General features: G+C 38.3%; 2 protein-coding genes across 18 annotated transcripts in view; one reads left to right on the forward strand and one right to left on the reverse strand.

The window, feature by feature from the left end:
* The window catches only part of ORMDL1 (ORMDL sphingolipid biosynthesis regulator 1), a 22,449-nt gene extending 13,677 nt beyond the window's left edge, over nucleotides 1–8,772 (reverse strand). For 2 of the 8 annotated variants that reach the window (XR_004911921.2, XM_078071107.1), the window contains exons 1-3: nucleotides 8,299–8,469; nucleotides 5,997–6,177; nucleotides 614–765 (exon numbers count right to left, since the gene is read on the reverse strand). Coding sequence is in view for 6 of the 8 variants with exons in the window: in XM_078071107.1 (XP_077927233.1) it covers nucleotides 614–765; nucleotides 5,997–6,177; nucleotides 8,299–8,318 (353 nt within the window). In the remaining 2 variants the exon portion in view is untranslated. Of the gene's footprint in view, nucleotides 1–613; nucleotides 766–5,996; nucleotides 6,178–8,163; nucleotides 8,493–8,728 lie in introns of those variants that run through there. The other 6 variants (XR_013447260.1, XM_036075497.2, XM_036075493.2 and 3 more) reach the window with 6 other exon arrangements.
* PMS1 (PMS1 homolog 1, mismatch repair system component) overlaps nucleotides 8,540–18,347 on the forward strand; it is an 87,309-nt gene continuing 77,501 nt past the window's right edge. For 4 of the 10 annotated variants that reach the window (XM_036075485.2, XM_078071105.1, XM_078071103.1 and 1 more), the window contains exons 1-3: nucleotides 8,540–8,666; nucleotides 9,449–9,569; nucleotides 14,634–14,785. In XM_036075485.2, coding sequence (XP_035931378.1) covers nucleotides 14,654–14,785 — 132 coding nt within the window. In that variant the 5' untranslated portion in view covers nucleotides 8,540–8,666; nucleotides 9,449–9,569; nucleotides 14,634–14,653. Of the gene's footprint in view, nucleotides 8,667–8,896; nucleotides 9,202–9,448; nucleotides 9,570–11,439; nucleotides 11,574–13,088; nucleotides 13,312–14,633; nucleotides 14,786–18,347 lie in introns of those variants that run through there. The other 6 variants (XM_078071098.1, XM_078071099.1, XM_078071104.1 and 3 more) reach the window with 6 other exon arrangements.

Raw genomic sequence — 18,347 nt, forward strand, 5'->3', positions numbered from 1 at the left:
CTTTACAAATAGATATTATCTCATTTATTTCTTACGCCATCATACTGATGTACTACTATGTACTACTGGCTAGAATTTCATTATGAGCAAACCAAGCAGGTTGAGTGATAAACACAGGATTCAACCCAGGTCTGTTCTACGATGAAAGCCTAACTTCTCTTGTCTATAAACTATACAGCAGTCTCTCCCAAGGAGTTTGAACATCTAAATTGGTGTGTGTGTGGGGGGAAATGGTCAATGAAATTCATCTGAAATCATCAAAATCCTTGTTTAGGGAGATTAATCTGATGGTGGAATACAGAATAAGATTATGCATTTATCTTTCTTGTAAGCAACTTAAGGATATGAACTAGAATATATTTGACCTGTATATCCCAGAATGTCTAAACATACTGATGGGCACACTATGTTGTCTCTATATATTACTGACTGAGATAAAAAACAGTTTATTACCAGCCTGTTAAAGACTCTGCCTGTATTTCATGCTCTGTGGTAGCTATTCATTGGTAGAGGTTTCAACAAATATTCTGTTTCTAACTGAAATTCAACCTAATAAAAGGACAGCTCCCTCTTATCCAATCTTCTTCATACCTAAAAAATTTCCACCACTTACAGAATTATTGGAGAAATTGTAAAAAACTTCCGTGAAGATGTAAACTGTACTCCATAGTCCAGTTGTTCCCAATGAGTTAGGAGCCTTGCTTTACCCTGGTCAGGAGTTTCAAAAGGTGTTCCTTTTACTGCATGCAAAAATACATACATCCCCTGGAAAACAAGCAAGGAGATACATAATCAGTATCAAATATAAAATTAGTACTTGTCAGCAAGCATTAAGATAGTTCCGGACTGCTTATGACAGTATGGGTGATTCAACTTAACAGCTCAAATTTTAAGCTTTCATATTATTTGTGAAAGGCTGTGGCCAGTTTCTTCAGAGTAAAATAAAACTTCCAGAGGCATATGAATATTATTTGGTGAAAACCAGTAAAAGATCAACTGAAAGTAACCTGTTTTCATCTCCTATTAAATTGAAAATACACAAAAAAATAACATCAGGATAGCTTTATATCATTACATTTAGATTTTCTAATACCTTTCCTATTAAGAAACAGGATTGTCTTTTTTTTAATTTTACTTTATTTATTTATTTGACAGAGAGATAGAGCCAAAGAGCACAAGCAGGGGAAGTGGCAGAGGGAGGAGAAGCAGGCTCCCCACTAAGCAGGGGGACCACCGTGGGGCTCGATCCCAGGACCCTGGGATCATGACCTGAGCTAAAGGCAATAGCTTAACCAAATGGGCCACCCAGGCCCCCAGGAAACAGGAGTATCTTATCCCTGATGTGTAGGAATATTTAGTGTCATATTAATAAATCCGATGATACTTACAAAATGATAAAAACATACATTCATAAATAATAAAATTTCTGCATCAGGGGAAAATGGTTTTGAAAATATTTATTAAGACTGTCTCTGTCTCAATAGTTCTAACACAACAAAGATGGTTATATAGTAGATCTAGTGTTCAACTCAATTTGCTTTTAAAATCACCACTGTGCCCCAATAGTGTTTCTTTTGAAGTTAGTTTTTAAGAAGATTTACTTATTTATTTGGGGGTGGGGGGCAGAGGGAGAGGGAGAAAAGCCAGATGCAGGGCTCAACCCCTGGACCCCGAAATCATGACCTGAGCCAAAATCAAGAGTCAGATGCTTAATTGACTAAGCCATCCAGCTGGCCCTGAAGTTATCTTTTTTGAAAGTAAAAAAACATTATTAAATCCATTCTGTCTAGGGATATGTTTGAACATCTAATTTTGTGATTAGGAAAAAAAACCAATATATATTAGATTTTGTTTCCTTGAGATTATTATTCTATTTAGATCACTGGTAGTACTTCATTGCAGGATCACTGTCTGAGGCACCAGTAACAGAATATTCTTGCCTAAACATTATCATCAGTCTTTCCTCCTAGAAGTCACAAGGAGGTGTCATTTTTGCTTCTTCAACTTTTAATAAATATATGGAAAAAAGAAGAAAAATTAGTGATTTGAAATTTTATATTACTAACTAGGTTAAGAGAGCCATTCTTTTCAAAGCTGAGTCTACTTTCTAGTTATTCCATTAGGCAATTCAAAAGTTGTTTAGCCACAATAACACCAAAGCTATATAGCAATAGACTCATGTTCAATTGGATTTAACTCAAAAAGCATTTAATAAGTGGCTTATATGTAGAGGACACAGAGGACATGTATGCCCACATGAAATCGAGTAAGAAATGTTCACAGCCTTGAAAAAAACTCAATCTTCTAAGAGATGGTAAGAAAAAAAAAAAGATATGCATAAGCAACTAGAATGTAGGGCAGAAACTGCTATCAAAGGTACAGAGCACACAGCCAATGCAGAAGAGGGAAAGGTTCTTTGTCGCTGAGGCAAAAGCTGTGATATCTTGTCAACTATCTCATTCTTGAAGGTTCAGCTCAAATGACAACTCCTTAGTGAAGCCTCCCTCATTAGTAGTAGCCTATGTGCTTGTATAGAATTTTATTGAAAATACTTTTATTTATAGCACAATATATTTTGTTAGACTTTTTGACATGTTTGTTCTCCCATTAGCCTGAATACTTCAGGAACAAGGGCTGGTACACAGCAAGTATTAGATATTAAACCAAGATGACACTAAGCTAAGGAATGTTTATTCTGTAAGCACAAGGAAACCATTTTCACATGGACTTTACAGGAGGCAATTAAAACAGAAATTGTATGCTTTTAAATTCTGAGGAGTATAGGATCCAAAAAAATTAAGAATCTCTAACCCATGCATGTATTAGAATCATCAAAGAGAAATACAATCCTCTCATTATTTCCTTCAAACTACATGCATCACCAGTGTTTAGAATATTCAAACATAATATCTTATATATCCTTTTCACAAACAGAATAAAATCTTACTGACCATATATCTTCTATCCCATTATTTTTAATAGTTATTCTATAAAATTTAGTGATGGAGGATTTATACCCAAATCAAAAAAATTGGGGAAAAAATATGTAGCTCATGGTTGGCCGTTAATATTTACTGGCTCAAAATGCAGAAAGTCCTCATTCATTTTAAAAGCTAGGCTAAGAATTTTGTGAAATATTAATACCTCTAAAAGTGACCTATAGCCACTGTAAAAATGAATAAAACAATCACTGTAGGTTTCTACTATATGGTTCAGAAAGGCAAAGACAGTATTTTTTCTAACCACGGATAACAACTAGGTCTATTTTCCCATTTAAAAGCGTTCAGTACGTATTTCACATTTTATTGGTTTAATGTAGTCTGTCTTCAAAAGAAACTAAATTTGGAGTCATGTTAATTGCTACATCAATGGCTGGTAGTTAGGGTTTTAGTGTGGTGAACTAGTAAGTCGGAAGTTCGCTTCCCTTATGCTTTGTTCACACCCATATACTGTGCTTCAAAATCTCAGTCAACTAACTTGAAAACATCTAGGCAAGGGGAGGGGGTGACTTCTAAAGTACATTTAATACATGTGCCATTGGAGAAGGGAAAATTATATGACAATACAGACTAATTTAGCAAACATTTACATAGGTCTTTAGAGATATGGGAAATAAAGAGACAAATTCCTAATTATAAAACTATGATAAATACACTTAAAAGAATGCAGCATGGGAGTTTTGTAGCTTCCTGGAGAAGGAGATATTTGAGTAGTTTTCCTGGACAAGTCGGAATCAGCCCAGCAGAGGAGGAGGGGGGGGGAGGGTATCAAAACAGTGGAAAAAGAGCCTAAGCCAAAGCAAAAAGGTGAGAACAAGGTAATTTTCATTATTGTTAAAGCAATACTCATGTTTGGAGATGGGATGAGATAAGACTGAGTCCTTTTCTTGCTTCTGTACTGTTATCAACTGGTCTTATATGCCACATAAGGAACTTGTTATTTTACTATGCATATAATAAGGAATCACAGAAGGACTTAGAGCATGACTTGAACATATATGCATTTTGAAAATAACTCTCTGCCAAGTTGGAATGGAGGACGGTAGAGGAACATCAAGGACACCCACCTGAGGAAAAAAATAAGGGCACCAATTATAGCAATGCCAGTGGGGATCAAGTTGAGAGACAGTAAAGCAGTAAAACAGGGCTTTGACTAAATGGATATGGAATACAGAGGAAAAGGAGTTAATCTAAGACTAGAGTGACCATATATACTAGATAGTATGAATGGTCCTGATTTACACCTATTTTCTTGGAGTAGTTATTACTAGAGCTCCCTTTTACTCTCAAAACAGTCTCAGTTTGGATAATTCATTACATGAATCACTTCACCTTTGACATTCAGCTATCTGGCTTGCCTTACTGGGCAGACAGTGGTGCCTTTTGGTTAGATCAGGAACAAAGCCAGAGGAACAGGTTGTGAGTGGTAAGGGACAGATCAGGAATGAGTTTAATTTATAATTGTTTGGCTTAAGGTACAAGGTGATCTGCCAATTTTAATATGAGCATCATCATTCTACAGGTAGAAACTGAAAATACAGATAGATGAAGTAATCTTGATAGAATACACAGAATAAAAAGAGATGAAGAAAAGAACCTTGGGGACAGCAATATTTAGGAGAGGAAAACAGAAGGAAGAATGTGCAAGAAAGAGAAAAGGAAAAATTAGAAATATATCTAGGAAAAAGTGATCTCATGGAAGCCAAAGAAAAGGAATTCTGGTAAGAAGGATATAACTCTTGTCAAGTATTTCAGAGAAGTCACTACTTAAAAATAGCCCTACCAAAGTCCATCGCATAAAATGGACTAAGTGGACATTCATTTATTTTTACCACCACATTATCCTTGTCCTCCTCCAATCAAATTCAAATACTCTTCAGAAAATAGGAAATAAATAATATTAATTAAAAAAAATCTATTTCTCCTACATTTTCCTGCCTTAATGTTCCAAGTTCTTCATTTTCTGGATACCTTTAAACAAATACATAATTAATCTGGATTCAATTAAAAAGTCTCAACTAATGGATTTCTCCCCTTTCATTCTGCTTTCATAGACTGTTAAAGATAAGAAAGGTCACTATCGGTTTTTTTTTTTTAAACATTTTCCAGGGCTGCATAATATGATCAGTACAATCAACTGAACCTCTGTGGGATACTTTGCAGAACTATCTTATAATACAGAAGAACCACAGTCAACATGAAAAAGCTAAGGCACCATAAGACCCTCAATCACGTAAGATATGATTAAGCTCAAAATTTCTATACTGAAGGAGAGTATATGTATACAATTTAGAAAGGATTGAAGTTTAACAAGGATTGAAATCAATGATGGTTATTAATCTCCAGTTAATCAAAAACCATTACTTCTGAAGCATTCTGGTTAATCAATATATTAGTAGCTTGAATTACAGTGTCTTGTAATTTTTGCTAAAACGACCTCCTATTTTCTAGATTCCATAAAACCATAAAGAGGAAAAAAAAGGTCTTACTTAGAAAAAGGGCCCAATGTTTAAATATAAAGTATTAATAGAAAAAATATAATCTTATCCCAGATTAGAATTCTTCAAAATTGTCACATACATTAAAAATCACTAAACTGTACACTTTTAAGTCAGCGAATTTTATGTATTATATAATTATGAATTATATCTCAAACTGTTAAACTAAGTCATGTTTTTCTTCTTTATAGCATAAAGCTTTAAGCTTTTAAAAAAAATTATTTAAATACACATAACATAAAATGTACCATTTTAACCACTTTTAAGTGTACAATTCAGTGGTATTAAGTACATTCACATGTGGATGAACACTTGGGTTCATTAAGTACATTCACATTGTTATGCAACCATCACCACCAACCATCTCTACAACTCTTTTTATCTTACAAAACTGAAACTGTACTCATTAAACAGCAACTCCCTATTTCTTCCTCCCTCAGTCCCTGACAAGCACTAAACCTTAGGCTTATAAGTGCTTAGTATAAAGTAAAATTCTTACCAGATTATGTATAACATTTGTTAAGGTCCAAGCAACAGGAACACTGAAGAAGGGAATACTGAGTAGGACAATATGAAGCAAGCCAACTCCTAATGCATATGTCAGCCACATACCCCGGCTGTTCATTACACGGGTATTTGGATTCACCTCACTGTGGGCAACTCCAACATTCATGTTTGCTCTGTAGGAAAGCAATGAAATGAATCAACAATGATATAACTGGAAACCTAAACACTCTTCATTCTGACATGACAAAATAAGTGTTACTAGGATCATTTTTCTTTAGTTGTTCTGAAATAGAACAAACACATCCACCAAAATATGCTATTTGCAGATGCCAATGAAGGCAGTAAATAATTCTTAACATCTGACTTCATGGTAAGACAAACAAGACTTACTTTTATGGCTCTTATTGAAAAAATTAAAATCCCTTTCCTAAAGCTTGTCTTCTATCATGTTGGTTTTACTAAATGAAATAATGGACAGGAAAACTCAAACTGAAAGAGAAAACCTACACTTTCTTATATCATGAAACCAAAGTGAAAGCTCAGGAGCTAAATGTACAGAATAAAACTAATATAAAAAAAGCAAAGCTGCAGCATTATTTACAATAGCCAAGATACGGAAGCAACCCAAGTGTTCACCCACATGTGAATGAATAAAGATGTGTATGTGTGTGTGTGTGTGTGTATGCATATGTATGTATACTAGAGTATTACTTAGCCATAAAAAAGAATGCAATCTTGTCATTTGCAACAACATGGATGGACCTAGAGGATATAATGCTAAGTGAAATAAGTCAGAGAAAGACAAATACCATATGATTTCACTTATATATGGAATTTAAGAATCAAAACAAAGAAAAAAAGAGACCAAAAAACACTCTTAAATACAGAGCACAAACTGGTGGTTGTTGCCAGAGGGGGGGTTGGTGGGGGGGATGGATGAAATAAATAAAGGGGATTAAGAGTACACTTATCTTGATGAGCACTGAGAAATGTATAGAATTGTTAAATCATTATATTGTACACCTGATATTAATATAACAGTTTAATTATACTTGAATTAAAGACAAAAAAAGGCAACGTGGATCCACCCAGTCTATTCTGAGTAGCCAGATTCTTGTATCTAATGTAATGTTTCCAAAGAGTGGTCAGGTTCAAATCACTTCTTTTTAAATACTGAACCTGGGAGGAACATAATGTGGCGAAAAATTTACATGGTCCAGGGATAAGGTTTGTTTCTCAATCTCATGACACAATAAGGTTAAAACAATGAGTCTTTCCTCCTTTAACTCTTCAACTCCCCTAAAATTTTCGGGTTGTTTTTCTTTTTCTAAGTTTTTCCCTTTATTGCATTCAAAATGAACACCAAAGGAAGAAAGGATATTAGTTCCCAGTTATTTTAAGGCTGACGTTTCCTTGGTTCTAAGAATCCCTCGAACAAAATACAGCTGTCCTGAAGAATACCTATCATCCCCAGTAAAAACCAACCAATGAGACTGAAGGGGGGTGGCATGGTTAGAGTATATTTGGAACAGGTCTGATTTATTAGTACATGAACCCTCCCTATTATGGAGTTGTCATTAAAAGAGTAATTTCTCATAAACCCATCCAACAAGTGTTTCCGGAGTAAAATGTCGCATTCTCTCTCCAAATATCTACGGAACACGCATCAAGGCTTATGATGATGAAAGCTGGTTACACTAACAAGACACAAATGTCTCAAGTTAACGTGTGCAAATATTTCTTCTAATTTAAGTATCTATTTTACATCATACATTCTTTTCACTAAGCTATAGGTTATACTTAGAAGATGCCAAAACTCAAGATACTTTTCCCATTTCCCACAGGATGGAAAGAAAAAAATAAAGCTCGAAAGAGGCTTAAAATTTCTATCTGAGCTGGAAGGCAAAGCTGGTGTGGTACTGACCCTACCCCAGTTCAGAAAACCTTCCCAAGGAGTCTGCCGCGCCACTTCAGGACTGGCAAACAATGACTTCCGACTGTGAAGAGCCTCTCGGCTCTGCCTAGGCGAGTGTCTCGAGGACGGCGACCGGTCCTCTTGGGGACTTCCCTAGCGAGCCAGAAAATCACGGGCAGCCCCTACCGCCGCAGCGCCCCCCCACTCGCCCCTTCCCTCTCGGAGCTGCACATCCCACCAGTACCAGGGCAAGACGACGAGGATTTGGGGGCAAGCCTCGGGGGCCACTTGGTCCGCACCAGTAGAGCGGGAGCCGCGGACGCAGCCGTAGTCCACTTTTTCCCCTCAAGCCTACCCTGGCCCGCCAACAGCGCCTTACCGCCGCAGACAGCAGCACATCCCCTACAGACGTTCATGCCCACTCACCCGCCGCCCCACTCCCGGCGGCCAGCTCGGAACACAACCAGCTACGCGGCGACGGCGTCTCTTCAAGGCCGAACGCCTAACATCAGCCTCAGAACAGCGCAGCGCAGCTTGCGGAAGCGTTCAGAGCCGAACGCGCCGCCAGGGGATTGGCTGCGGGCAGCGCCAATCCCACGTTCCCCGGGCAGGGCGGGACTAAGTGCTGCGCGCCTAGTGCCCGCCCAGTCGCGCGCTGGGGGCGAGTCCGGGATCCGCGAGGTTGGGCCTGTGAGGTCGGCGGGACGCTGGCTGGTCCGCTAGTGGATGGTTCGCTCGAGCAAGAAGGTAGTGTTGTGTGTCTAACGGGCATTCATTCTTATCTTCTCGTAGTCTCGAGAGTCCCTTACCTTCAACTTGTCCCGTTTGCCGTGAAAGCGCCACTGGCAGCCTTGTGCCTCCTGCCCGCTCCCCCCGCCCCCTCGCAAAGAAGGGGCGGGAAGCAGACGAAGCCGGGCTCGTGGGCGCGCACGCGTGGAGAGCGGTGTTTAAGCAGGGCTCGGTCGGTTTCTCTCTGGTTTGGCCATTCCTAACTAAATCGTGCTTGGGCCTTTGTTACAGCCCATTTCCCAGAACCTCTGAGTGCAGGATTTGAAGTTGTTTGCCGGGCAGACATTTTAACTCCGGACAGCCATAACTCGTGAATGTAGTATATATTGTATGTTGTGGCGACATACAAGTGATGCAAGCAAACTCTCACTTAACCGTGATTTTTACTGGTGTCATTTTGGGTTTACCCACACGTTGAAGACAGGCATCTGTATGACATGCTAAGGAAGTGTGAATTCCAAAAATTGATCTTATTTGAGAATGGAGAGAAAAGGTCAGATTATTTGGAATTATCTTTGAAATCGAATTTCATTACCTTGGCAGTTCACAAAGTTTATGATTTGTATTGCTGAAGTAACTTGCAATAATATTTCAAAATTGGTGTAGGTTAAGTTTGATTATATCTATGTATCTTGCATTTCTGTTGGCTCTCTGAAAACAATTGGGTTACGTTTATTGTTTTTAAAGTAAATTATTTCATTGTGTTTTTCTATAGCTATACTTCTCTGCTTCTCTTTTAGGTACCTTGTTGTCCTTAACTGACTTTCCTGGGCGGTACTCTTTCAGGAGTGTTTGCTTTCCCTCCCAGCAAATATGGAGGAAGACTGATTTCTGATATTCTCACACATTCTGTGCCGTGATGTAAGCCTGATAACTTTCACTTTTCAAAAGGTGTCATTTGGCACATATAGTAGAATGCTTGCTATGTTCTACAGGTTATGCTAGCGCTATGAGATTAATATAAAATCTCTGTCCTCAGAGAACTCTGAGCCAGGAGGAAGAGACAGAAAAACGGTAGTTAGAATAGCCTATGATGAGTTTTGGGTTGGAAAAAAGGAAAACGTGCTATGGGGATACCCAGGAAGGAATGCCTAATCTGTTGGGGTGGGGAGGGGTCAAAGTTGGAGCAGTTAAGAAAGGCTTCCTTGAGGAGGTGATACTTGTACTAAATCCGGAAGGATGGTTAGAAGTCTTTGGTAGAGAAAGAGAACCTTGTGAGCTAAGGAACGAGTGAGTGCCACCACATTAAAAGTGTAGTATGACAAGTTTACTGTGTATTTGGGGAATAGTGGGATGAGATCAGAAAGGTAGAGATCCAGTTGTTAAGGATTTTGGACTTCACCTGATTAGCAGTTGGAACTCTTTATAAAATCTTAAGTAGGATAGCAACATGATGAGATTTAAATATAGAAAGAACCCTATCATTGGTTGAGATTTGAGGCAAAATATCAATTAGGTCGTTATTGTAGTACTTCAGGGCAGAAATGTTCAGGGGCTGAACAGAGGTTATAGGTATAGAGAAGAGAGGACTAGTTTGAGAAATATTTAGGTAGTAGGATAGATAGGACTGAGTGGCAGGGTGTAGAAAGTGAAGAGAATTTCTAGGATGACTTCAGGATTTCTAATTTTGCCATGTAAGACTGGATGAGCATGGCCTTTGGAGTCAAACATGCCAAGATATGCAGGTGTGCATCTGTCACTGACTAGTTTTGTGATCTCGAATCGTGATCTTGATCTTACAACTTTCAAATTTCATTTGTGGTAGAGGAATGATAGGGTTGTTGTGAGGATTAAAATGGGATTTTATATATATATGTAAAGTTACTTATGGTAGCTGTTATTTTTATTATCAAACAAATATAGGAACAAAAACAGTTAAATAGAGAAAGATCTGAGATCGGTTTGGGACATGTTTAAGTGTAAGGTTCCTCCAAGTTATCTAAATGATGATATTTAGAAGGTTCTTGGAAGTGAGGTCCTGCAGTCCAGAAAAAAGTCTGGTTAGGAGATATAGGTGAGATAGGAGCTGATATGGAAGCCAGTTAAAATAGAGTTTATAAAGGGAAGGAGTTAAGGCAGTGGTGACTTGCTAGGAAGGAGGACACTTCCTAATGTTTACATTGGAGTGCTGATAAAAATTTTTTTTGTGGCCCTTGATTGGTATTCTTCCAAGTGCTTGTCATGAGTGAAGTACTCTGATTATTCTGTGTTGCATCCAGAAATAAATAATATGTAATTGCCTGCTTTCAGAAGTTGTACAGGTCAGGACAGGTGTGATAAACATTCCACGAGTAATGCAAACCAAATTCTTTAGGAATGTAGGGGGAGGAAAGGATCATTCCTGGTTGGGTGATCAGAAAGGACCATGTTACAAGTGGCTGTGGAACTGAGTCTAGAGTGATCGATAGGAGGAGAGTAGAGTATGGGATTGCTGGCAAAGGAAGATTGAGGTTTTTGATCTTAGTCACTAAGAATAGTGTTTATTAAGGGAAATTGCAAAGTGAAGTAGAGGGTATGGGTAGGGGAGCAGGAAGATAAATTCTGTTTTACAGATAATTATCTTGAGGTAGCCTTGACACTGATTGTTAGAAATGCCTGTTTTAATGTGGAAAGAGAGAGATCTCTGTTGGGGATATAGTTTTAGAGGTTAGTTTGGCTTCATAAAGAAAGAAGATAATCATTGGGGTAATAGAGTTGAAGGAACAATTTTTTGTTTGTTTTTGCTTTGAAGGTCAAGATGCCTAAGGGCAGAAATTAGGTGAAAGTTCTTAGGAGAAGAGACATTGACCGGGGAGTTAGGGAAGAAGAATGTGGGCAGAGTTGTCAACATTTTAAGAAACCAGAAGACACAGTGGGGTGGAGGAGGTAAGATGTGTGTGAAGATAGAGTTCATGATATGGTCTGCCTTGATGTCCGTATTGGGATGAAATTAGGGACTTGGGGTAAAAATAGATTTTGAAAGAGAGACTGTAGAGAATGAGGCAAAAATGCTGAGGTTAATAAGGAGGTTGTTCAGAAAGAGTAAAAGATAATGCGATGCTAGGTTTATACCCAAAGTTTGATCAGTGTTTTCTTAGATCCTTGACATTCTCAAACTAAGGTAGAAGACCTCTTGAACCCAAGCCTAATCTGATTGCAGGCCATGGGTTAACCCCTGTGGGAGTAGGGATTAGAAGATGGGGGTGGGGAACCTATTCTTTGAGAGTTCAGAGAAACTCAGTGTAGTCCACGTATCCCAGAATCTTTAACATGTGTATGCCAAACACTGTAATAAGTTATATTCGTTATCTTATTTACTGCCCACCACAATCATATGATATTATTATCTCCGTTTTTGTAGGTTAGATGATTGAGTTTTAGACTTTGTTCGCATTATATAACTGTTAGCATAAGAGCTAGGATATAATGAAAGTGATACGATTTCAGAGCCTGCTTTGTTAACCACTACTCTATACAGCACTGTGGAATAGAACTATGATGTATGCCACATTTATATAATTTTAGATTTTCTTGTAGTCACATTAAAACAAGTAAAAAAAAAAAAAGTGAAGTTAATTTTAATAATATATTGAGGTAAGTGGATATATTCAGAATATCATTTCATCTTGTAGTCAGTGTAGGAAATTAATAAAAGTTTTTTTTTTTTCCATATTAAGTTTGAAACCCAGAGTGTATTAGAACATCTCAATTTGGAGTTGCCACATTTCAAGTGCTCAGTAGTCACATTTGTCTAGTGGCTACGAGATTGGACAATGCAGCTCTATATCCTTAGACCAGTGTGCAGTCTAAACCTTGGGTAGCATGCAGAGGGTGCCTTTTGCTTGTGACAGCACTAATTTGTGTGAATGGTAGAATAGTGGAGCAACCTACCTGTCCACACTTTTTCCTGACTGGAAAAGCCTCCCAGCTCTTGAGAGCCACAAAAACTATTGAGAGGTAGTTGTTTACAGCTACTCTTCCTAAAACTGTACCCCAAAACTAAATCAAATATATAGCTTAATTAGAAGTTAATTGCTGGGGCACCTGGGTGGCTCATTGGTTGGGCGTCTGCCTTCAGCTTGGGCCGTGGTCCCAGGGTCCTGGGATCAAGCCCCACATCAGGCTCCCTGCTCGGTGGGAAGCCTGCTTCTCCCTCTCCCACTCCCCCTGCTTGTGTTCCTGCTCTCGCTGTCTCTCTCTCTGTCAAATAAATGAATAAATTATTTTAAAAAAATAGAAGAAAATTGCTAGTATTAAAAATTGCCAGCATTTCTTTCCATAATGATCTCACATCACAATATTGAATGTTTCATATAGCCTTATCATTTACAGAACATTTTATTTTATTTTTAAATTATTTTTTAATCTTTTTTTCCTTAAGATTCCATTTATTTGACAGAGAGAGCACAAGCACAGGGAGCGGCAAGGAGGAGGAGGAGCAGGCTCCCCACTGAGCAGAGAGCCCTATGCGGGGCTTGATCCCAGGACCCTGGGATCATGACATGAGTGGAAGGCAGATGCTTAACCGACTGAGCCACCCAGGCGCCCCTACAGAACATTTTATATGTGCTTGCTTATTTGATCCTCACAACAAACCTAGGAAGCACTGTCTCCAATTATAGAGGTGATGAATTGATTTTATAGAGGGATTTAAGTGATTTGCTTCATTTTACATGTATTAAAGGTGAACCTCTAAACCTGTTTTTTAGACTCCAGTCTGGTATGTTTTTCTACTGTGCTGATCAGGTTTGCCTTGTATAAAGCAAAACATAGTTATATTTATTAACTGTCACCAGTTAATATCACTCCGAACTCAGTGTGTTGATCTCGTCCCAGAAATGCATCCCTTAAATTCCTCTGTAATTATTATATTGGCTATACTCCCATTTCTTACCTATTTTTTTATATGACTCTGCTGTTTTATGTCTTAATTTGCCTGAGAAAGAATCCTAAATGGATATCTTTTTACTTTGTTTGTCTTTGGCATTGCTGTTTTGTTTTGATTTAGATTCCATAGGATCAAATCATGTGAGCATGTGAGTTATGGTAAATTAAAGAAGTACCTAGGGTTCCCCTCCTCCCCATTTTTTTGTCTTGAATCTGTAGAGGAATTTCATGTTGTCAACCTAGTGTTTTTATTATCCTGAAATCTTTTCTGAAATTAAGCATTAAGGCAAAAGTAAACACTGCTCCCTGCATGTTTTACACATGGGATTTCCATATGAGATTTTTTTGTTTGTTTTTTGTTTGAAAGGGTTTTAGACAAAGGATTTTTTTTTTTCGCTAAAACAATTAGTGGCAGAGAGATTTTGGATGTAAGGTTGGATTGCATGTAAAAGACTTTGAATGCCAGCACAGAGATTTGAGCTTTATCTTGGGGAGCCACATGATTAGAATGATATTTTAGGCACAGTAGTATAAAGATAGAGCTGTGTGATGTGTCTGATGTCTGACTAGTTTACATTAACAGTAATGCTAGGGTCTAGGTACCCTAACTCCAGTAAAGTAATAATTCAAAAAGACATTGTAATTCACCAAAACATATAGATGACTAATGATTTTTGAGATTGCCATTAAGACTCATGACTGACTGACATTATCCACATCCCAGGGGGATCAGCATCACCTGGTCATTCCTACCTACCCTGGTAGATCATATATTATATCATTATAGCACAATTTTTCTTACTGCTCTTTAATTATTACCGTAGCATGGATTTACCAGCTAACTTCTCTGTGCCTCAGTCTTATAAAATAGAAATGATAATGCCACTTATTTTAAAAAATATTGTACTAAATAAATGATTTAATACTGTGTGTGCTTACAGTAGAGCCTGACATAGTGGGAAGTTGAGTAAATTTGAGCTGCGATTAATTATTGTTGCTATCAGAACTGTTAGAAATATTTAACAATTTTTATTTTTACAACTTAAATTTTATCTTTAGCTACTCTACTAAAAGCTAGAATGAAACAGTTGCCTGCAGCAACAGTGCGCCTCCTTTCAAGTTCTCAAATAATCACTTCAGTGGTCAGTGTGGTTAAAGAGCTCATTGAAAACTCCTTGGATGCAGGTGCCACAAGCATAGATGTTAAACTGGTGAGTGTCCCTGAGAAGCCAAATACCTTTAAAGAAAAAAGGGGCTGGGCAGATGATTTCTCCTTACATCTATTACCTTTCTCTTCTTTCTTTGTACTAATAAATTATTTTTAGGACATTGCATTTTCTGTCTTGTTTAAGAATAAAATCTTAAAAATAAATTTTAATTTAAATCGATACTACAGTAACACTAAAACTTATTCTTTAGGACTCCATCACCTAAAACATGGATCTAATTTGTCCATATTTTCTACTAATTATTCTTGGTTATTCATATTTATTTGTTTTATACTCATTTGCATTTTATCTTTTCCATCTAATCTGATTTCAAAACTAAATCCCTTGTTGTGTCATAATTTTCACATTAAAAAATCTTAAATGCTATAAAATCATTTGAGTTAATATGACTTATGACACTTCTTATGGTTTGTTACAATTAGTTGGCATGTCTACCTCCCTTATTATAAACTACTAGCTTGTAGAGGTAAGGTCTGTATTTTTTCATTTTTGTGTCCTCCATACCTGGCCAGTGCCTGGTACATAAATGGTGAATAAATTGTTTGAGTGAATATAAGAATACATTTTTTGGTAATCTTCTAATTATCAGATATTTACATTCAGTATTACAACGTTAGAAATAATACCGATAAAAATCTTTGTAGGGGGGGCACCTGGGTAGCTCAGTCATTAAGCGTCTGCCTTCAGCTTGGGTCATGATCCCAGGGTCCTGGGATTGAGCCCCTCATCGGGCTCCCTGCTCTGTGGGAAGCCTGCTTCTCCCTCTCCCACTACCCCCCTGCTTGTCTTCCCTCTCTCGCTATACCTCTCTTTGTCAAATAAATAAATAAAATCTTTAAAAAAAAAAAAAAATCTTTGTAGGAAAGAGACTTACCTTTTCAATATATATACACAGAGATAGCTTATATATAGAATGCATGTATATGCATGTATATGTAGTTGCAGTTGCTCCTTACAAAAACCTTGTGATTTATACTACTATACCTTTTTTTTTTTTTTTTACAATAATGAAGGTTCTGAGAACCTGCCCAAAGTCCTATAATTAGTAAGTAGTGAATCTGAGATTGCAGTTCAGATCTTTCTGTTTCTAAAACCCATTCAGGATCTTTGCTTTATGCTAGTGGTTCTAATAACATTTAGGTGCATCAGAATACTTCAGGGAGTTTTTTAAAACAGTTACTGGGCCTAGAATTTCAGATTTTAGGTGGGGCCCAAGAATTTATATTTGTAGCAGGTTTCTAGTTGATGCTGAGAACAGCTGTTCTATACCATACCAAACCTATATTTGTTTTAAATAATATACATTTGGCCCTTGAACAGCACAGGTTTGAACTGCATGAATCTACTTTGACGTGGATTTTTTTTTGGTCAGTACAGTAATGTAAATGTATTTTCTATTCCTTATGGTTTTTTAATAACATTTTCTTTTTTTAAAGTTTACTTTATTGTAAGAATATAGTATATAATACGTATACAAAATATGTGTTAGCAGACTTTCTGTGTTATTGGTAAGGCTTCTAGTCAATAGTAGCCTATTAAGAAGAGGCTGGGATGCATCACAGAGTGAGTACAGATGAGCCATCTCCATTTCCGATGAACTGTTGAATGGTGGAACTTAGTACTTCTGTTTGTGCTGTTGTCATTTGTTACATGTTTCATGTTTAGGTGTTGTGGGAGTGGCTGTTGAAGGAAGTTTTCAGTGTTGCAGCTTCTATTCCGTGTGCAACAAAAGCTTGGAACCTGTTAAAGGGATATTAAAGTTGCAAAGAGTACAGATGATGATTGGCCATGCAAATAAAAACTTTGATTTGTTGGGGGAAAAAAAAAAAGAGGCTGGGAAGATGGTGGACTAAGAGGACCCTAAGCTCACCTTGTTCCACAGATACAACTAGATAACACTCACATCAGTGTAAATAACCCAGAAAAGACCTGAAGTCTGGCAGAACAAACCACAACCAAAGGTAGAGAAGAAGCTATGCCGAAGAGTAAGAAGGGCAGAAATGCGGTGGGAAGTGAAACAGACCATGGTGTTACATGGAGGGGAGAAAGCAGCAGTTCCATGGAGAGGGGAGAGAAACAAACTATGTCACACTAGGGAACCTGCATGGGGAAGATGAATCCCCATATTTAGCTTTGAAAGCCAGAGGGGCTCAATTTCATGAATTCTTAAAACCAGCAGGTGTTCAAGCCTGGAATTTTTAAAATCAGCAGGCTCCATTCTGGGAGAGCCTGGAGGGTAATAGGAAGCCGAATCCCTGCCCTTAAAGAGAGCACAACAAATAGCCCTCAGATTTATAGCTTAGAAGCAGCAGTTTGAAAATGGGAGGAACAGTAGTTTACTCATTTCAGAGCATGTCCCGGAGGTCATGGATCACTGAGGGACTCTTCAGGAACAAAGGAGTGGGCAGACACCATTTATCTCCCATCCCCCCCCCCAGCATAAACACACGGCCACCTGTGAGAACCACCGTAGCACTGACACTACCTAACTGCTTGCACCAAGTCCTCCCTACCCCCCCAATGCCATGCTTGAACAGATCCACCCTTCCCGGTTACATATGCCTCAGTCCCTGAATTTTGAGTCCCCTCCCCTAGAAGACTAGTGCAGACCTTCCTAACACCACATCTCCCAACCCATGCACTTTGCGGTACCCAGTCCGGCAGAGGCAGCAGGTCTCATTTTGCAGCAGACCAGCACTCATTTTGTTAAAACTGCACACCCAGCCCCAGCCGGGGACCAAACAGTGCCCACAGTAGACAAAGAGAGTCTCTGCAGAGCGCTGCAGTGAAGGAAAAAGTGGCCAGGACACAACAGCAGGGCACCCCCTGAAGTGCCAGGTTCTGGTGAACAGGGGACACTGCACTACAGGACACTATAGGACTTCTTCATAAGGCCATTACTTTCAACAGCAGTAGACAGAGATGACATGCCTAACACACACAAACAGACACAGAGAATTAGACACAATGAGGAGACAGAGGTTATATGTCCCAAATGAAAGAATAGGGCCAACCGCAGTACAAAACTTAAGAGAAACAGATATAAGTAATATGCCTGATAGAGAATTTAAAGTAATGATCATAATGTACTCACTGGACTTGAGAAAATCGTGGAGGACATCAGTGAGGTCCTTTTTTTTTTTTTAAGATTTTATTTATTTATTTGACAGAGACACAGCGAGAGAGAGAACACAAGGAGGGGGAGTGGGAGAGGGAGAAGCAGGCTTCCCGCTGAGCAGGGAGCCCGATGCAGGGCTTGATCCCAGGACCCTGGGACCACGGCCTGAGCCGAAGGCAGACGCTTAACAACTGAGCCACCCAGGTGCCCCCATCAGTGAGATCCTTAACAAAGAGATAAAAAAGAACCATGGATGAAGAACACAATAAATGGAATTAAAAATAACTAGATGGAATAATAGGCTAGAGGATGCAGAGGAGCAAATTAGCAAACTGGAACACAGAATAATGGAAGGTAATCAAACTGAACAGGTGAGAGAGAAAAATATGCAGAATAAGAATAGATTTAGGGAACTCAGTTACTCCA

This window comes from Halichoerus grypus, chromosome 4 (genome assembly GCF_964656455.1).
Source record: "Halichoerus grypus chromosome 4, mHalGry1.hap1.1, whole genome shotgun sequence".
Classification (NCBI taxonomy): domain Eukaryota; kingdom Metazoa; phylum Chordata; class Mammalia; order Carnivora; family Phocidae; genus Halichoerus; species Halichoerus grypus.